This window comes from Schistocerca piceifrons, chromosome 3 (genome assembly GCF_021461385.2).
Source record: "Schistocerca piceifrons isolate TAMUIC-IGC-003096 chromosome 3, iqSchPice1.1, whole genome shotgun sequence".
NCBI classification, from domain to species: Eukaryota; Metazoa; Arthropoda; class Insecta; order Orthoptera; family Acrididae; genus Schistocerca; species Schistocerca piceifrons.
The window spans coordinates 844,065,474-844,079,141 of NC_060140.1; the positions used below are offsets into that span (position 1 = coordinate 844,065,474).

At 39.8% G+C, this 13,668-nt stretch overlaps 1 protein-coding gene across 1 annotated transcript in view; it reads right to left on the reverse strand.

Moving 5' to 3' along the window:
- Positions 1-12,065, reverse strand: part of LOC124789917 (palmitoyl-protein thioesterase 1) — a 53,412-nt gene extending 41,347 nt beyond the window's left edge. The window contains exons 1-3 of the mRNA XM_047257436.1: positions 11,902-12,065; positions 11,704-11,813; positions 11,492-11,619 (exon numbers count right to left, since the gene is read on the reverse strand). Of these exons, the coding sequence (XP_047113392.1) occupies positions 11,492-11,619; positions 11,704-11,813; positions 11,902-12,031 (368 nt within the window). The 5' untranslated portion in view covers positions 12,032-12,065. The remainder of the gene's footprint in view (positions 1-11,491; positions 11,620-11,703; positions 11,814-11,901) is intronic.
- Positions 12,066-13,668: the final 1,603 nt, after the last annotated feature.

The following is a 13,668-nucleotide window of genomic DNA, read 5'->3' on the forward strand; positions in this document are numbered from 1 at the left end:
TAGCGGAAAGGTCGGGGAAGAAGGCCAGCGTTCACTCTGTCTGCTTGCCAGGGGGTCTCATCCGAGATGTAGAGGAGGCCCTGCCGGCGGCGATAGAGAGCACTGGGTGCACCCGACTGAAAATTGTTGCTCATGTCGGCACCAATGACTCCTGCCGTCTGAGTTCAGAGGTCATCCTCAGTTCATACAGGCAGCTGGCGGAGTTGATGAAGGCAGAGAGCCCCGCTCACGGGGTGAAATCTGAGCTAACTATTTCTAGTATCGTTCCTAGAATCGATCGCGGTCCTCTGGTTTGGAGCTGAGAGGAAGGCTTAAATCAGAGGCTCAGACGATTCTGCGGAGATCTGGGGTGCAAATTTCTCGACTTCCGCTATCGGGTGGAGAAATGTAGGGTCCCCCCCTGAATAGGTCAGGTGTGCACTACACGCAGGAAATGGCTACAAGGGTAGCGGAGTACGTGTGGAGTGCACATGTGGGTTTTTAGGTTACAGAATTCCCTCCCTAGGCCCAAAAAGACGCCTCCTGAGACGCGGCAAGGTAGGAGTAGGCAAAATGCAACAGGGAATAACAATATTAATCTGCTAATAGTAAACATCAGGAGCATCTATAGAAAGGTTCCAGAACTGCTCTCATTAATAAATGGTCACAATGCCCACATAGTACTAGGGACAGAAAGTTGGCTGAAACCAGATGTAAACAGTAATGAAATTCTAAACTCAGATTGGAATGTATACCGCAGAGACAGGCTGGACAATGAAGGGGGAGGCGTGTTTATAGCGATAAGAAGAGCAATAATATCAAAGGAAATTGACGGAGATCCGAAATGTGAAATAATTTGGGTGAAGGTCACGGTTAAAGCAGGCTCAGACATGGTAATTGGATGTCTCTATAGGCCCCCTGGCTCAGCAGCTGTTGTGGCTGAGCACCTGAAGTATAATTTGGAAAACATTTCGAGTAGATTTCCCCACCATGTTATAGCTCTGGGTGGAGATTTTAATTTGCTGGATCAAACGTTCATAACGGGTGGCAGGGACAAAGAATCCAGTGAAATTTTTTAAAAGTGCTTTATCTGAAAACTACCTTGAGCAGTTAAACACATTAGACCTTCTGGTGACAAACAGACCTGAACTATTTGAAACAGTTAACGCAGAACAGGGAATCAGCGATCATAAAGCGGTTACTGCATCGATGATTTCAGCTGTAAATAGAAGAGTAGAAAGATTTTTCTGTTTAGCAAAAGTGACAAAAAGCAGATTTCAGAGTACTCGATGGCTCAACACAAAAGTTTTGTCTCAAGTACAGATAGTGTTGAGGATCAATGGACAAAGTTCAAAACCATCATACAATATGTGTTAGATGAGTATGTGCCAAGCAAGATCGTAAGAGATGGAAAAGAGCCACCATGGTACAACAACCGGGTTAGAAAACTGCTGCGGAAGCAAAGGGAACTTCACAGCAAACATAAACATAGCCAAAGCCTTGCAGACAAACAAAAATTACGCGAAGCGAAATGTAGTGTGAGGAGGGCTATGCGAGAGGCATTCAATGAATTCGAAAGTAAAGTTATATGTACTGACTTAGCAGAAAATCCTAAGAAATTTTGGTCTTATGTCAAAGCAGTAGGTGGATCAAAACAAAATGTCCAGACACTCTGTGACCAAAATGGTACTGAAACAGAGGATGACAGACTAAAGGCTGAAATACTAAATGCCTTTTTCCAAAGCTGTTTCATAGAGGAAGACTGCACTGTAGTTCCTTCTCTAGATTGTTGCACAGATGACAAAATGGTAGACATCGAAATAGACGACAGAGAGATAGAGAAACAATTAAAATCGCTCAAAAGAGGAAAGGCTGCTGGACCTGATGAGACACCAGTTCGATTTTACATTGAGTATGTGAACGAACTTGCCCCCCTTCTTGCAGCGGTGTACCATAGGTCTCTAGAAGAGCGTAGCGTTCCAAAGGATTGGAAAAGGGCACATGTCATCCCCGTTTTCACGTTTTCAAGGGACGTTGAACAGATGTGCAGAACTATAGACCTATATCTCTAACGTCGATCAGTTGTAGAATTTTGGAACACGTATTATGTTTGAGTATAATGACTTTTCTGGAGACTAGAAATCTACTCTGTAGGAATCAGCATGGGTTTTGAAAAAGACTATCGTGTGAAACCCAGCTCGCGCTATTCGTCCACGAGACTCAGAGGGCCATAGACACGGGTTCCCAGGTAGATGCCGTGTTTCTTGACTTTCGCAAGGCGTTCGATACAGTTCCCCATAGTCGTTTAATGAACAAAGTAAGAGCATATGGAATATCAGACCAATTGTGTGATTGGATTGAAGGGTTCCTAGATAACAGAACACATCATGTCATTCTCAATGGAGAGAATTCTTCCGAAGTAAGAGTGATTTCAGGTGTGCCACAGGGGAGTGTCATGGGACCGTTGCTATTCACAAGATACATAAATGACCTTGTGGATGACATAGGAAGTTCACTGAGGCTTTTTGCGGGTGATGCTGTGGTATATTGAGAGGTTGTAACAATGGAAAATTGTACCGAAATGCAGGAGGATCTGCAGCGAATTGACGCATGGTGCAGGGAATGGCAATTGAATCAATGTAGACAAGTGTACTGTGCTGTGAATACATAGAAAGAAAGATCCCTTATCATTTAGCTACAATATAGCAGGTCAGCAACTGGAAGCAGTTAATTCCATAAATTAAATGGGAGTACGCATTAGGTGTGATTTAAAATGGAATGATCATATAAAGCTGATCGTTGGTAAAGCAGATGCCAAACAGATTCATTGGAAGAATCCTAAGGAAATGCAATCCGAAAACAAAGGAAGTACATTACAGTACGCTTGTTCGCCCACTGCTTGAATACTGCTCAGCAGTGTGGGATCCGTACCAGATAGGGTTGATAGAAGAGATAGAGAAGATCCAACGAAGAGCAGCGCGCTTCGTTACAGGGTCATTTAGTAATCGTGAAAGCATTACGGAGATGATAGAAAAACTCCAGTGGAAGACTCTGCAGGAGAGACGCTCAGCAGCTTGGTACGGGCTTTTGTTGAAGTTTCGAGAACACACTTTCTCTGAGGAGTCAAGCAGTATATTGCTCCCTCCTACATTTATCTCGCGAAGAGACCATGAGGATAAAATCAGAGAGAGTAGAGCCCACACAGAGGCATACCGACAATCCTTCTTTCCACGAACAATACGAGACTGCAATAGAAGGGAGAACCGATAGAGGTACTCAAGGTACCCCCCCATCACACACCGTCAGGTGGCTTGCGGACTATGGATGTAGATGTAGATTTTTGCGAAAACTGTGACAATGTCATTAAATTTTAACCTAACAGTACAAAATAGTAGCTACCTTTATTTATCGACCATAGAAAATTATGGCTGAGCATCCTGATTCACTATTGACAACCGACTCACTATTTGTTGCATTCAGTTCCCATCGTTCAGCATGTGCGTTGTTACCAACATCAGCACAACAGCTGCCAACACCATAAGTGCACTTTTCCTAATTACAGTGACTGATCGCCAGCAGCATAGTGAATAATATTAAATCTTTTATTTAATTTTATGTGTATTAGAAATAACCTCCTTGCACACTATTGCATCATCTGCAATAACCTCATAAGGATACAGGTGTTATCCACCAGGCCATCTCCCTGTATTTATGTATTACATGCCATGAACAGTAGTCACACTATTAAACTACCTAAAGGTGCACCAGACATCACCTTCGATTCTCACAGTGCCTGGGTTCTGTTCACCAGAAGTCCTCAATCCGATGGCATTTCTGTGCAGATATTCCACATGTATGTATTTTGTAGACTACACGACAGTGTGCAACTGTGGCAAAGGTTTTCTAGATGTCAAGAAACACAGTACGAACATGAGCTCCACAACCTAAGGTTTCTGGATTTCAACCACGAATAGCACAACTTGGGTTTCACATATCTGGTGATGGTGGGGACAGTGACTATGTGGTATTTATTTGTCCTTGAATTTGGAATTTAAGCTGTACTATGAGGTTGGAATAAAGAAGTCATTTTGCTACTGCACAAAAACATTCACAATATATATATTGTAAGAGGACGTCGTTATCAGGAGAAAGAAAACTGGCATTCTACGGATCGGAGCGTGGAATGTCAGATCCCTTAATCGGGCAGGTCGGTTAGAAAATTTAAAAAGGGAAATGGATAGGTTAAAGTTAGACATAGTGGGAATTAGTGAAGTTCGGTGGCAGGAGGAACAAGACTTTTGGTCAGGTGATTACAGGGTTATAAATACAAAATCAAATAGGGGTAATGCAGGAGTAGGTTTAATAATGAATAAAAAAATAGGAGTGCGGGTTAGCTACTACAAACAGCATAGTGAACGCATTATTGTGGCCAAGATAGACACAAAGCCCATGCCTACTACAGTAGTACAAGTTTATATGCCAACTAGCTCTGCAGATGATGAAGAAATTGATGAAATGTATGACGAGATAAAAGAAATTATTCAGGTAGTGAAGGGAGACGAAAATTTAATAGTCATGGGTGACTGGAATTCGTCAGTAGGAAAAGGGAGAGAAGGAAACATAGTAGGTGAATATGGATTGGGGGGAAGAAATGAAAGAGGAAGCCGCCTTGTAGAATTTTGCACAGAGCATAACTTAATCATAGCTAACACTTGGTTCAAGAATCATAAAAGAAGGTTGTATACCTGGAAGAATCCTGGAGATACTAGTAGGTATCAGATAGATTATATAATGGTAAGACAGAGATTTAGGAACCAGGTTTTAAATTGTAAGACATTTCCAGGGGCAGATGTGGATTCTGACCACAATATATTGGTTATGAACTGCAGATTGAAACTGAAGAAACTGCAAAAAGGTGGGAATCTAAGGAGATGGGGCCTGGATAAACTGAAAGAACCAGAGGTTGTAGAGAGTTTCAGGGAGAGCATAAGGGAACAATTGACAGGAATGGGGGAAAGAAATACAGTAGAAGAAGAATGGGTAGCTCTGAGGGATGAAGTAGTGAAGGCAGCAGAGGATCAAGTAGGTAAAAAGACGAGGGCTAATAGAAATCCTTGGGTAACAGAAGAAATATTGAATTTAATTGATGAAAGGAGAAAACATAAAAATGCAGTAAATGAAGCAGGCAAAAGGGAGTACAAACGTCTCAAAAATGAGATCGACAGAAAGTGTAAAATGGCTAAGCAGGGATGGCTAGAGGACAAATGTAAGGATGTAGAGGCTTGTCTCACTAGGGGTAAGATAGATACTGCCTACAGGAAAATTAAAGAGACCTTTGGAGAGAAGAGAACCACTTGCATGAATATCAAGAGCTCAGATGGCAACCCAGTTCTAAGCAAAGAAGGGAAGGCAGAAAGGTGGAAGGAGTATATAGAGGGTTTATACGAGGGCGATGTACTTGAGGACAATATTATGGAAATGGAAGAGGATGTAGATGAAGATGAAATGGGAGATAAGATACTGCGTGAAGAGTTTGACAGAGCACTGAAAGACCTGAGTCGAAACAAGGCCCCGGGAGTAGACAACATTCCATTAGAACTACTGATGGTCTTGGGAGAGCCAGTCATGACAAAACTCTACCATCTGGTGAGCAAGATGTATGAGACAGGCGAAATACCCACAGACTTCAAGAAGAATATAATAATTCCAATACCAAAGAAAGCAGGTGTTGACAGATGTGAAAATTACCGAACTATCAGTTTAATAAGTCACAGCTGCAAAATACTAACGCGAATTCTTTATAGACGAATGGAAAAACTGGTAGAAGCGGACCTCGGGGAAGATCAGTTTGGATTCCGTAGAAATGTTGGAACACGTGAGGCAATACTTACCTTACGACTTATCTTAGAAGAAAGATTAAGAAAAGGCAAACCTACGTTTCTAGCATTTGTAGACTTAGAGAAAGCTTTTGGACAACGTTAACTGGAATACTCTCTTTCAAATTCTGAAGGTGGCAGGGGTAAAATACAGGGAGCGAAAGGCTATTTACAATTTGTACAGAAACCAGATGGCAGTTATAAGAGTCGAGGGGTATGAAAGGGAAGCAGTGGTTGGGAAAGGAGTGAGACAGGGTTGTAGCCTCTCCCCGATGTTATTCAATCTGTATATTGAGCAAGCAGTAAAGGAAACAAAAGAAAAATTCGGAGCAGGTATTAAAATTCATGGAGAAGAAGTAAAAACTTTGAGGTTCGCCGATGACATTGTAATTCTGTCAGAGACAGCAAAGGACTTGGAAGAGCAGTTGAACGGAATGGACAGTGTCTTGAAAGGAGGATACAAGATGAACATCAACAAAAGCAAAACGAGGATAATGGAATGTAGTCAAATTAAATCGGGTGATGCTGAGGGGATTAGATTAGGAAATGAGACACTTAAAGTAGTAAAAGAGTTTTGCTATTTAGGGAGTAAAATAACTGATGATGGTCGAAGTAGAGAGGATATAAAATGTAGACTGGCAATGGCAAGGAAATCGTTTCTGAAGAAGAGAAATTTGTTAACATCGAGTATAGATTTAAGTGTCAGGAAGTCGTTTCTGAAAGTATTTGTATGGAGTGTAGCCATGTATGGAAGTGAAACATGGACGATAACCAGTTTGGACAAGAAGAGAATTGAAGCTTTCGAAATGTGGTGCTACAGAAGAATGCTGAAGATAAGGTGGGTAGATCACGTAACTAATGAGGAGGTATTGAATAGGATTGGGGAGAAGAGAAGTTTGTGGCACAACTTGACTAGAAGAAGGGATCGGTTGGTAGGACATGTTTTGAGGCATCAAGGGATCACAAATTTAGCATTGGAGGGCAGCGTGGAGGGTAAAAATCGTAGAGGGAGACCAAGAGATCAATACACTAAGCAGATTCAGAAGGATGTGGGTTGCAGTGGGTACTGGGAGATGAAGAAGCTTGCACAGGATAGAGTAGCATGGAGAGCTGCATCAAACCAGTCTCAGGACTGAAGACCACAACAACAACAAGAATGTTGTTGGGTATGTCACTTACTGATAAAAAGATTGTAAAGATGACATGTTAAGTTGTAAAAGGACACAATGAAAAGACACTTACACATTACCTTTCAGCCATAGTCTTCATCAGAAATGCACACACATTCATTCACACAATCAAGCACACCTCATGCACCTCCGACATGGGTCCAAGTTGACAGAGATGGCTAATGTGTAAATGTCTTTTCATTGTGCCTGTCTGTAACTTAATGTGTCATCTTTAAAGTAAGAAGCAATCTATCTTATCCTTACATTGCTGATATACCAACCTTAACTTTCCATTATCTGAATACACATATTCATTATCTAAACCGCTTTAGTATGTTTCTCACATTTTCACTGGTGCAGTATAACAATTTTTAGATGTTTAAAAGCCACTACTTTAATCTTCTTTGAAAGAACCTGCCTGTCTTTCACTGAAACTGAAACTGAGCCAGTAGGCCTCATTTCACCTATTTTGGGGAAACCTGTTTTGTACGATGTCAGCAGGAGGCAAACAACAGGATAGGGGTCTATTAAACATCAGCAGTTCAAATGTACAGTGAATGCTGGTACCCCTTGGGGTAATGGCAGCAAGGGGCAGGAAATGACACCAGATGCACTCTGTGTATGCCTGAGACCTCATTCAACATGTGGAAGAGGCTATTCCGGCAGCCACTGAGGGAACAGGGTGCAACCAACTGCATATTGTGGCACACAATGGAACAAATGATGCCTGTCGTCTCGGCTACAAGGTCATTCTTGGGTCATTCTAGCGAGTGGCAGAGTCAATTGAGAAGGCCAACCTAGTGCGAGGAGTTTCAACAAATCTCACAATTTGCAGCACTGTCCCCTGAATTGACTGTACCCTTTGGTTCTGCACCGAGTGTAACGACTGAACCAGAAACTTCAAAGGTTCTGGGATAACCTCGGCTGCGACTTTCTGGACTTGCAACACAGGGTTGAGAACTGTAGAGTCCCCCTAAATAGGCGAGGTGTGCACTATACATAAGAGGCTGCTACTCAGGTAGCTGATTATGCATGGGGTGCACACAAGAGTTTTTTAGATTAGGCAACTCTCCATACAATCCAGATGATGATAATACTAAGGGTAAACTGCTGAACTATTGACAACAAATGGCCAGAGTTCAAAGGGCTCATGAAAAACAGTGAAGCTCACATTCTACTAGCCTAGGAAGCTGGTTGAAATCAGAAATTGACAGCAGTGAGATTTTTGGGAAAAATTGGGTGTGTATCGAAAGGATAGGTAAATGGGAGGTGGAGATGATGTATTTGTTGCAGTAGACAAGAAACTGAAATCCATCAAGACAGAAATTGAAGCTGCAAGTGAGATAGTTTGGGCAACACTCAGTATGAGGGGTAGGCACAAAATTATAATTGGATCCTTCTATCACCCACCAGACTCATCCCCTGATGTAACCGAAAACTTTAGAGAAAACCTCAGTTCACTTGTACATAAGTTCCCCACTCATGCTACAATCATCGGTGGAGACTTTAACCATCCAAGAATTAATTGAGAGAATGACAGTTTTGTTAGTGGTGGGCGTGATGAGACATCCTGTGGAACATTACTAAATGCCATCTCTGAAAACAACCTAGAACAGATAGTTAGGAACCCCACTCACAATGGAAATATATTGGATCTAACGGCAACAAATAGACCTGATATTTTTGAGGATGTCCACACTGAAACTGGTATCAGTGACCAAGACATGGTTGTGGTAACAATGATTATCAAAGTACAAAAGACAACTAAACTAAGCAGAAAGATATATATGTTCAGTAAACTAGATAAAACATCAGCAATGTCAAATCTCGAGTGAGGAACTTGAAGCTTTCAACAAACGGCAGGAGCATGGACAGGAAATTTAAAAGAATAGTTGACCATGCACTGGATGGATATGTACCAATGTAGAATTTATTTATTTATTTACATGTCAAGTTCCATAGGACCATATTGAGGAGCAACTCTCCAAGTTCATGGAATGTGTCAGTACATGAAATTACAACATAAAAGTAATAACTGATAAAAATAAAATGTTTATGAACCCGAATAAAGTCAATCCATAAGTTTAAGTAAACGCAACCACAATACAACAAGAATCTGCTAAATTTTTCAAGTAACTTCTTGACAGAACAGGAGTCACCCATCAGGAAACTCATCAGTTTCGATTTGAAAGTGCATGGATTACTGCTAAGATTTTTGAATTCCAGTGGTAGTTTATTGAAAATGGATGCAGCGGTTTACTGCACATCTTTCTGCACAAGAGTTAAGGAAGTCCGATCCAAATGCAAGTTTGACTGAGAGAGAGAGAGAGAGAGAGAGAGAGAGAGAGAGAGAGAGAGAGAGAGGCCAATGTCAAAAGACCCAGCCTTATGAACAGGGGTCGACAAGAGGTTTGTGAACTTACACCACTTATTGTCTGAACCGCCCGTTTCTGAGCCAAAAATATCCTTTTAGAATGGGATGAGTTATCCCAAAATATAATACCATACGACATAAGCGAATGAAAATAAGCAAAGCAGACTAATTTTCGTGTCAAACAATCACTCACTTCAGATACCGTTCAAATAGTAAAAATGCCAAAATTAAGTCTTTGAACAAGATCCTAAATGTGGGCTTTCCACGACACTTTACAATCTATCTGAACACCTAGAAATTGTTACAAACTGTATAAACTGAGTCTTACTGTCGTTTGGTGTTACTTTATTTTCTACAAGCCATGACGTTATGTCGTGAACTGCACTATTTGAAACCGAGCAAATGTTGCACACAACATCCCTTACTACCAAGCTAGTGCCATCAGCAAACACAAATATTTTAGAGTTACCCATAATACTAAGAGGACATATCATTTATATAAATAAGGAACAGGAGTGGCCCCAACACTGAACCCTGAGGCACCCTCCACTTGACGATACCCCACTCAGACCCCACATCACAGCCATTCTCAACATTGTGAATATCGACCTTTTACTGCCTGTTTCTAAAATAAGAGATGAACCCCGTATTTCGTAATGGTCCAACTTCTGGAGCAATATTTTCGGATCAACACAATCAAACACCTTAGTAAAATCAAAAAATATGTATAGAGTTCGAACATTTTCAATTCTTATACAACTTCTAAAGCCGAAATGTACATTTGATAGCTAATCGTGTGATATAAAATGATCAATTATCCTTACATACACAGCCTTTTCAATGCCTTTAGCAAACACTGATGGCTAGAAGTAGGTCTAAAATTGTCTACATTATCCGTTTCTCCCTTTTTATAAAATGGCTTTACTACTGAGTACATTAATTGTTCAGGTAACTGACCATTCCTAAAGGTAAAATTACAAATACGACTAAATACAGAGCTAACATGCGCAGCACAGTACTTTAACATTCTGCTAGGCACATAATCATATCCATGACAGTCCTTAGTCTTCAGTGATTTAATTAGGCCTATTGGCTCAATCTCCTCCTTGTCTCTATCACAGAGGAGTATTTCTGACATCAATCTCAGAAAGGCATTTGCCAAGAGAGTTATATGATACCCTGTAAAAACTAAATTTTTATTTAATTTACCTGTAATGCTCAGAAAGTGCCTGTGTATCTTGGTTGTTCATCATATAATCATATATTATATTGCAGTGATGTACCACATAAAAAATTTACCTCTTTGTACTCCCCAATGCTCACCATGAAAAGCATCTCCAGAAGCATTTACACTTACATTTTGAGGCAGTTCCGAGATATATTTAACAAACAAGAGTTATTGGGTAAATATTTAGCTCACGTCATAACTTTGAAGTTTTCCTGCGGGATCAAATAGTCCATCATTTTTTGGGCATTCATCCATGATATTCTTAATTCTTATTCTGATATTTCGAATGACAATTTTTCAACTACTCTCAATGTGAGTCACTTACAAGATTTATACATCACTTTACACTTTGAAATGGCTGAAAGGTTGTCAACTGGCATATTGGAACAACAATTAAAAATATCCTGGGGGCAGGCCAGAAAAATGACAGCATACAGGCCATAGTTGTTAAACACCAGTAATGTTGTCAACTATTCTACTTTATATCCCAGTTAGTTAACATGGTTATTTGACTGTAGTAAATTGGGTTTTATTTTGAACTTATTTACTCATGCACAGCACATTTAAAGAGCAAGAATTAGGAATTCCTAGCACCAATGCACTTATGATGAGTCATTCTGTTATAACTTGTGGGATTCTTTTACTTCTCTTCATTTTAATAATGATCCAATTCAATTTGAATTTTCTCGTCTATGCTGTAAAGTTAAGAGTATGTGAACAATTACATTACATATTGCAATGCGGAAGTGACTCATACAGAAATATTTCCGAATCGTTCAAAGTGTGTTACGTACTAGAACATTATTTAAACGAGTTTTTTGCCATCAAAATTGTAAAACTTAGCTCTTGGTGAGATATAACTTACAAAAACTGCGCTCCTTGGGAAAAACCTATCGCATTGTATCCGTCTGCTAGCTTACTGTCATTTGCTAGCTGACTGCACACTTCTTCAATTTGCACATTTGCATTTAAAAAGAATCCGTTTTCCGTGTCCTAGAGATAAAGCGTTCATTTTAATAATATCGTGAAGTACCATCTGTTTACAAAAAGGGGTCAAATATACAAGCCGTAACATACCTCAATTATATTGGCACCAATTTTGATACTCTTCACATAGACACCTGGAAACGTGTCTTCGATTACTAATTTTATTCTCCCTAAGCTAATCGGGTTACAGCAGCTGTCACCTGGAAAAAATTACAAAAGAAGAGAAAATTCAATTTATACAAATATCTTAATTTTGCTCGATAATAATAGCTGAAAATTTATTCTCACCCATTCCATGCCACATTACAATTGGTTTTATTGTTGTGCCAGACACAATGTTGCAAGACGCTACTATTACTAGTATTAGCAACATATTTAAAATTCGCGTCACTGTGGCTTTCAAAAACAAAACAAACATTTAACGCAGGTTGCTTCACACCAATGATGTAACAAAATTACATACACTCGCAAAGATAATAAAGTCGTATGAGACGTGCTTTATTTAAATGATCGGTCCTCATGCAACGACTTATTTGCCCAAGTATCTCGTCACATAACATCTGCGCAGAAACTTGTTCGGATTGTTGTCGTGCGTTCTGGCACAGTTAACTTAGAGAATCCCGTTTGAGTGTTTGTTTTTCTTTCTAACAATTTAGTGCTGTGCGCCACTATGATACATGGGCAAACGTTGAGATTTGAGCAAAATTGCTCAAGTCTCTAGATGCAAATCATATCTGCGCAGGCATTTTGTGTAGGGAGGAGATCGCCGCATATCTGCTGCGCGTAATGTCTGAGTCAGCTGTTGCTTGATCAAGAGTTGATCCTTTACCTTGTTACATGTTGAGTACATTTATTTGTGGTGGCTAAAAAGTTTGTATGCTAGAAGCCAATAAAAAAATATTGATCCTCTTTGTATGCACGCTGAATTTTAAAATGGTTGATACAAGTCAAAGAAACCTTGCGCCAGGCGAGATGTTCAAGTTTTTGCGCTTTAGTAAATATATGGTATTTAGATTGCAATAACAGTTAGTGGACTACAAATTACTCAGGTATTAGTGCATTTTTAAGTTTACTATTAAAGGTATCACTTTCCTTTGTGTATTAGTCCAGAAACCGCCAAAAGATCGTATGTTCGGATTGTAGTCGTGCGTTCTGGCACAGTTAACTTAGAGAATCCCGTTTGAGTGTTTGTTTTTCTTTCTAACAATTTAATTTGAGCTTGTCCATTCACTATTAAGTTCATATTTCCGGCAAGTAGGGTAAATCTTAAGTTGTTTGATTTACAAACTTTCGCAATAGTCGTTGGTTTACATACAGTTTGCGTATGGTAAAATGTCATTCTGTTGTGATTAATTAATGGATACTGCTGCAAAGTGAGTGCGAAGTTCTTATTGGATGCGAAAGTAAACAACTTTTTACGTCATATCATACACATTAAGCTGTAACCTGTGGGCCTCATTTTTGATGCTCGTAAATAACGAAAATTCGTGTAATGTAAACAGTGTTAAGAACTTTAATTTCATTTTAAGTGTGTAATCTGTGTTACAATGCCGGATAAGTGTTGATGTTGCCAAAGGATAGCGAAAAAGGGAGTGGTATGTGTAAACTAGGGGATACTGAAGAACGAACGGGATACAACTGCTTTGAACAATGACATCACAAGTTACCACAGATGATGCATTGCAAATATTTAAAAGCATGGACGGATGTTGAGAAACTAATGATTGTAGTATAGAGAAAGAAGATCGCGGACATGCATCATATGCCATGTACATCCACATTTCGAACATAATGTGACGTATATCGCTTTTTTCACAGTATAAAACTCTAGTATAAAGCGATGTACTTTACAATGGCGTGGAGTACCGGAGTTGACACTTTACAAATTTTATGTTTGTCGACTTTTCGCTAGTACTAGTATCAACTGAGGAATAGGATTCTAGTAGTAGAGAAGGCGAAAAAAGCGACAAACGTAAAATTTGTATCCTGTACTTCAGTTGACCTGTATAGGTCAAATGAGGAGTAGGATACTAGTACTAGCGAAGGCGAAAACAG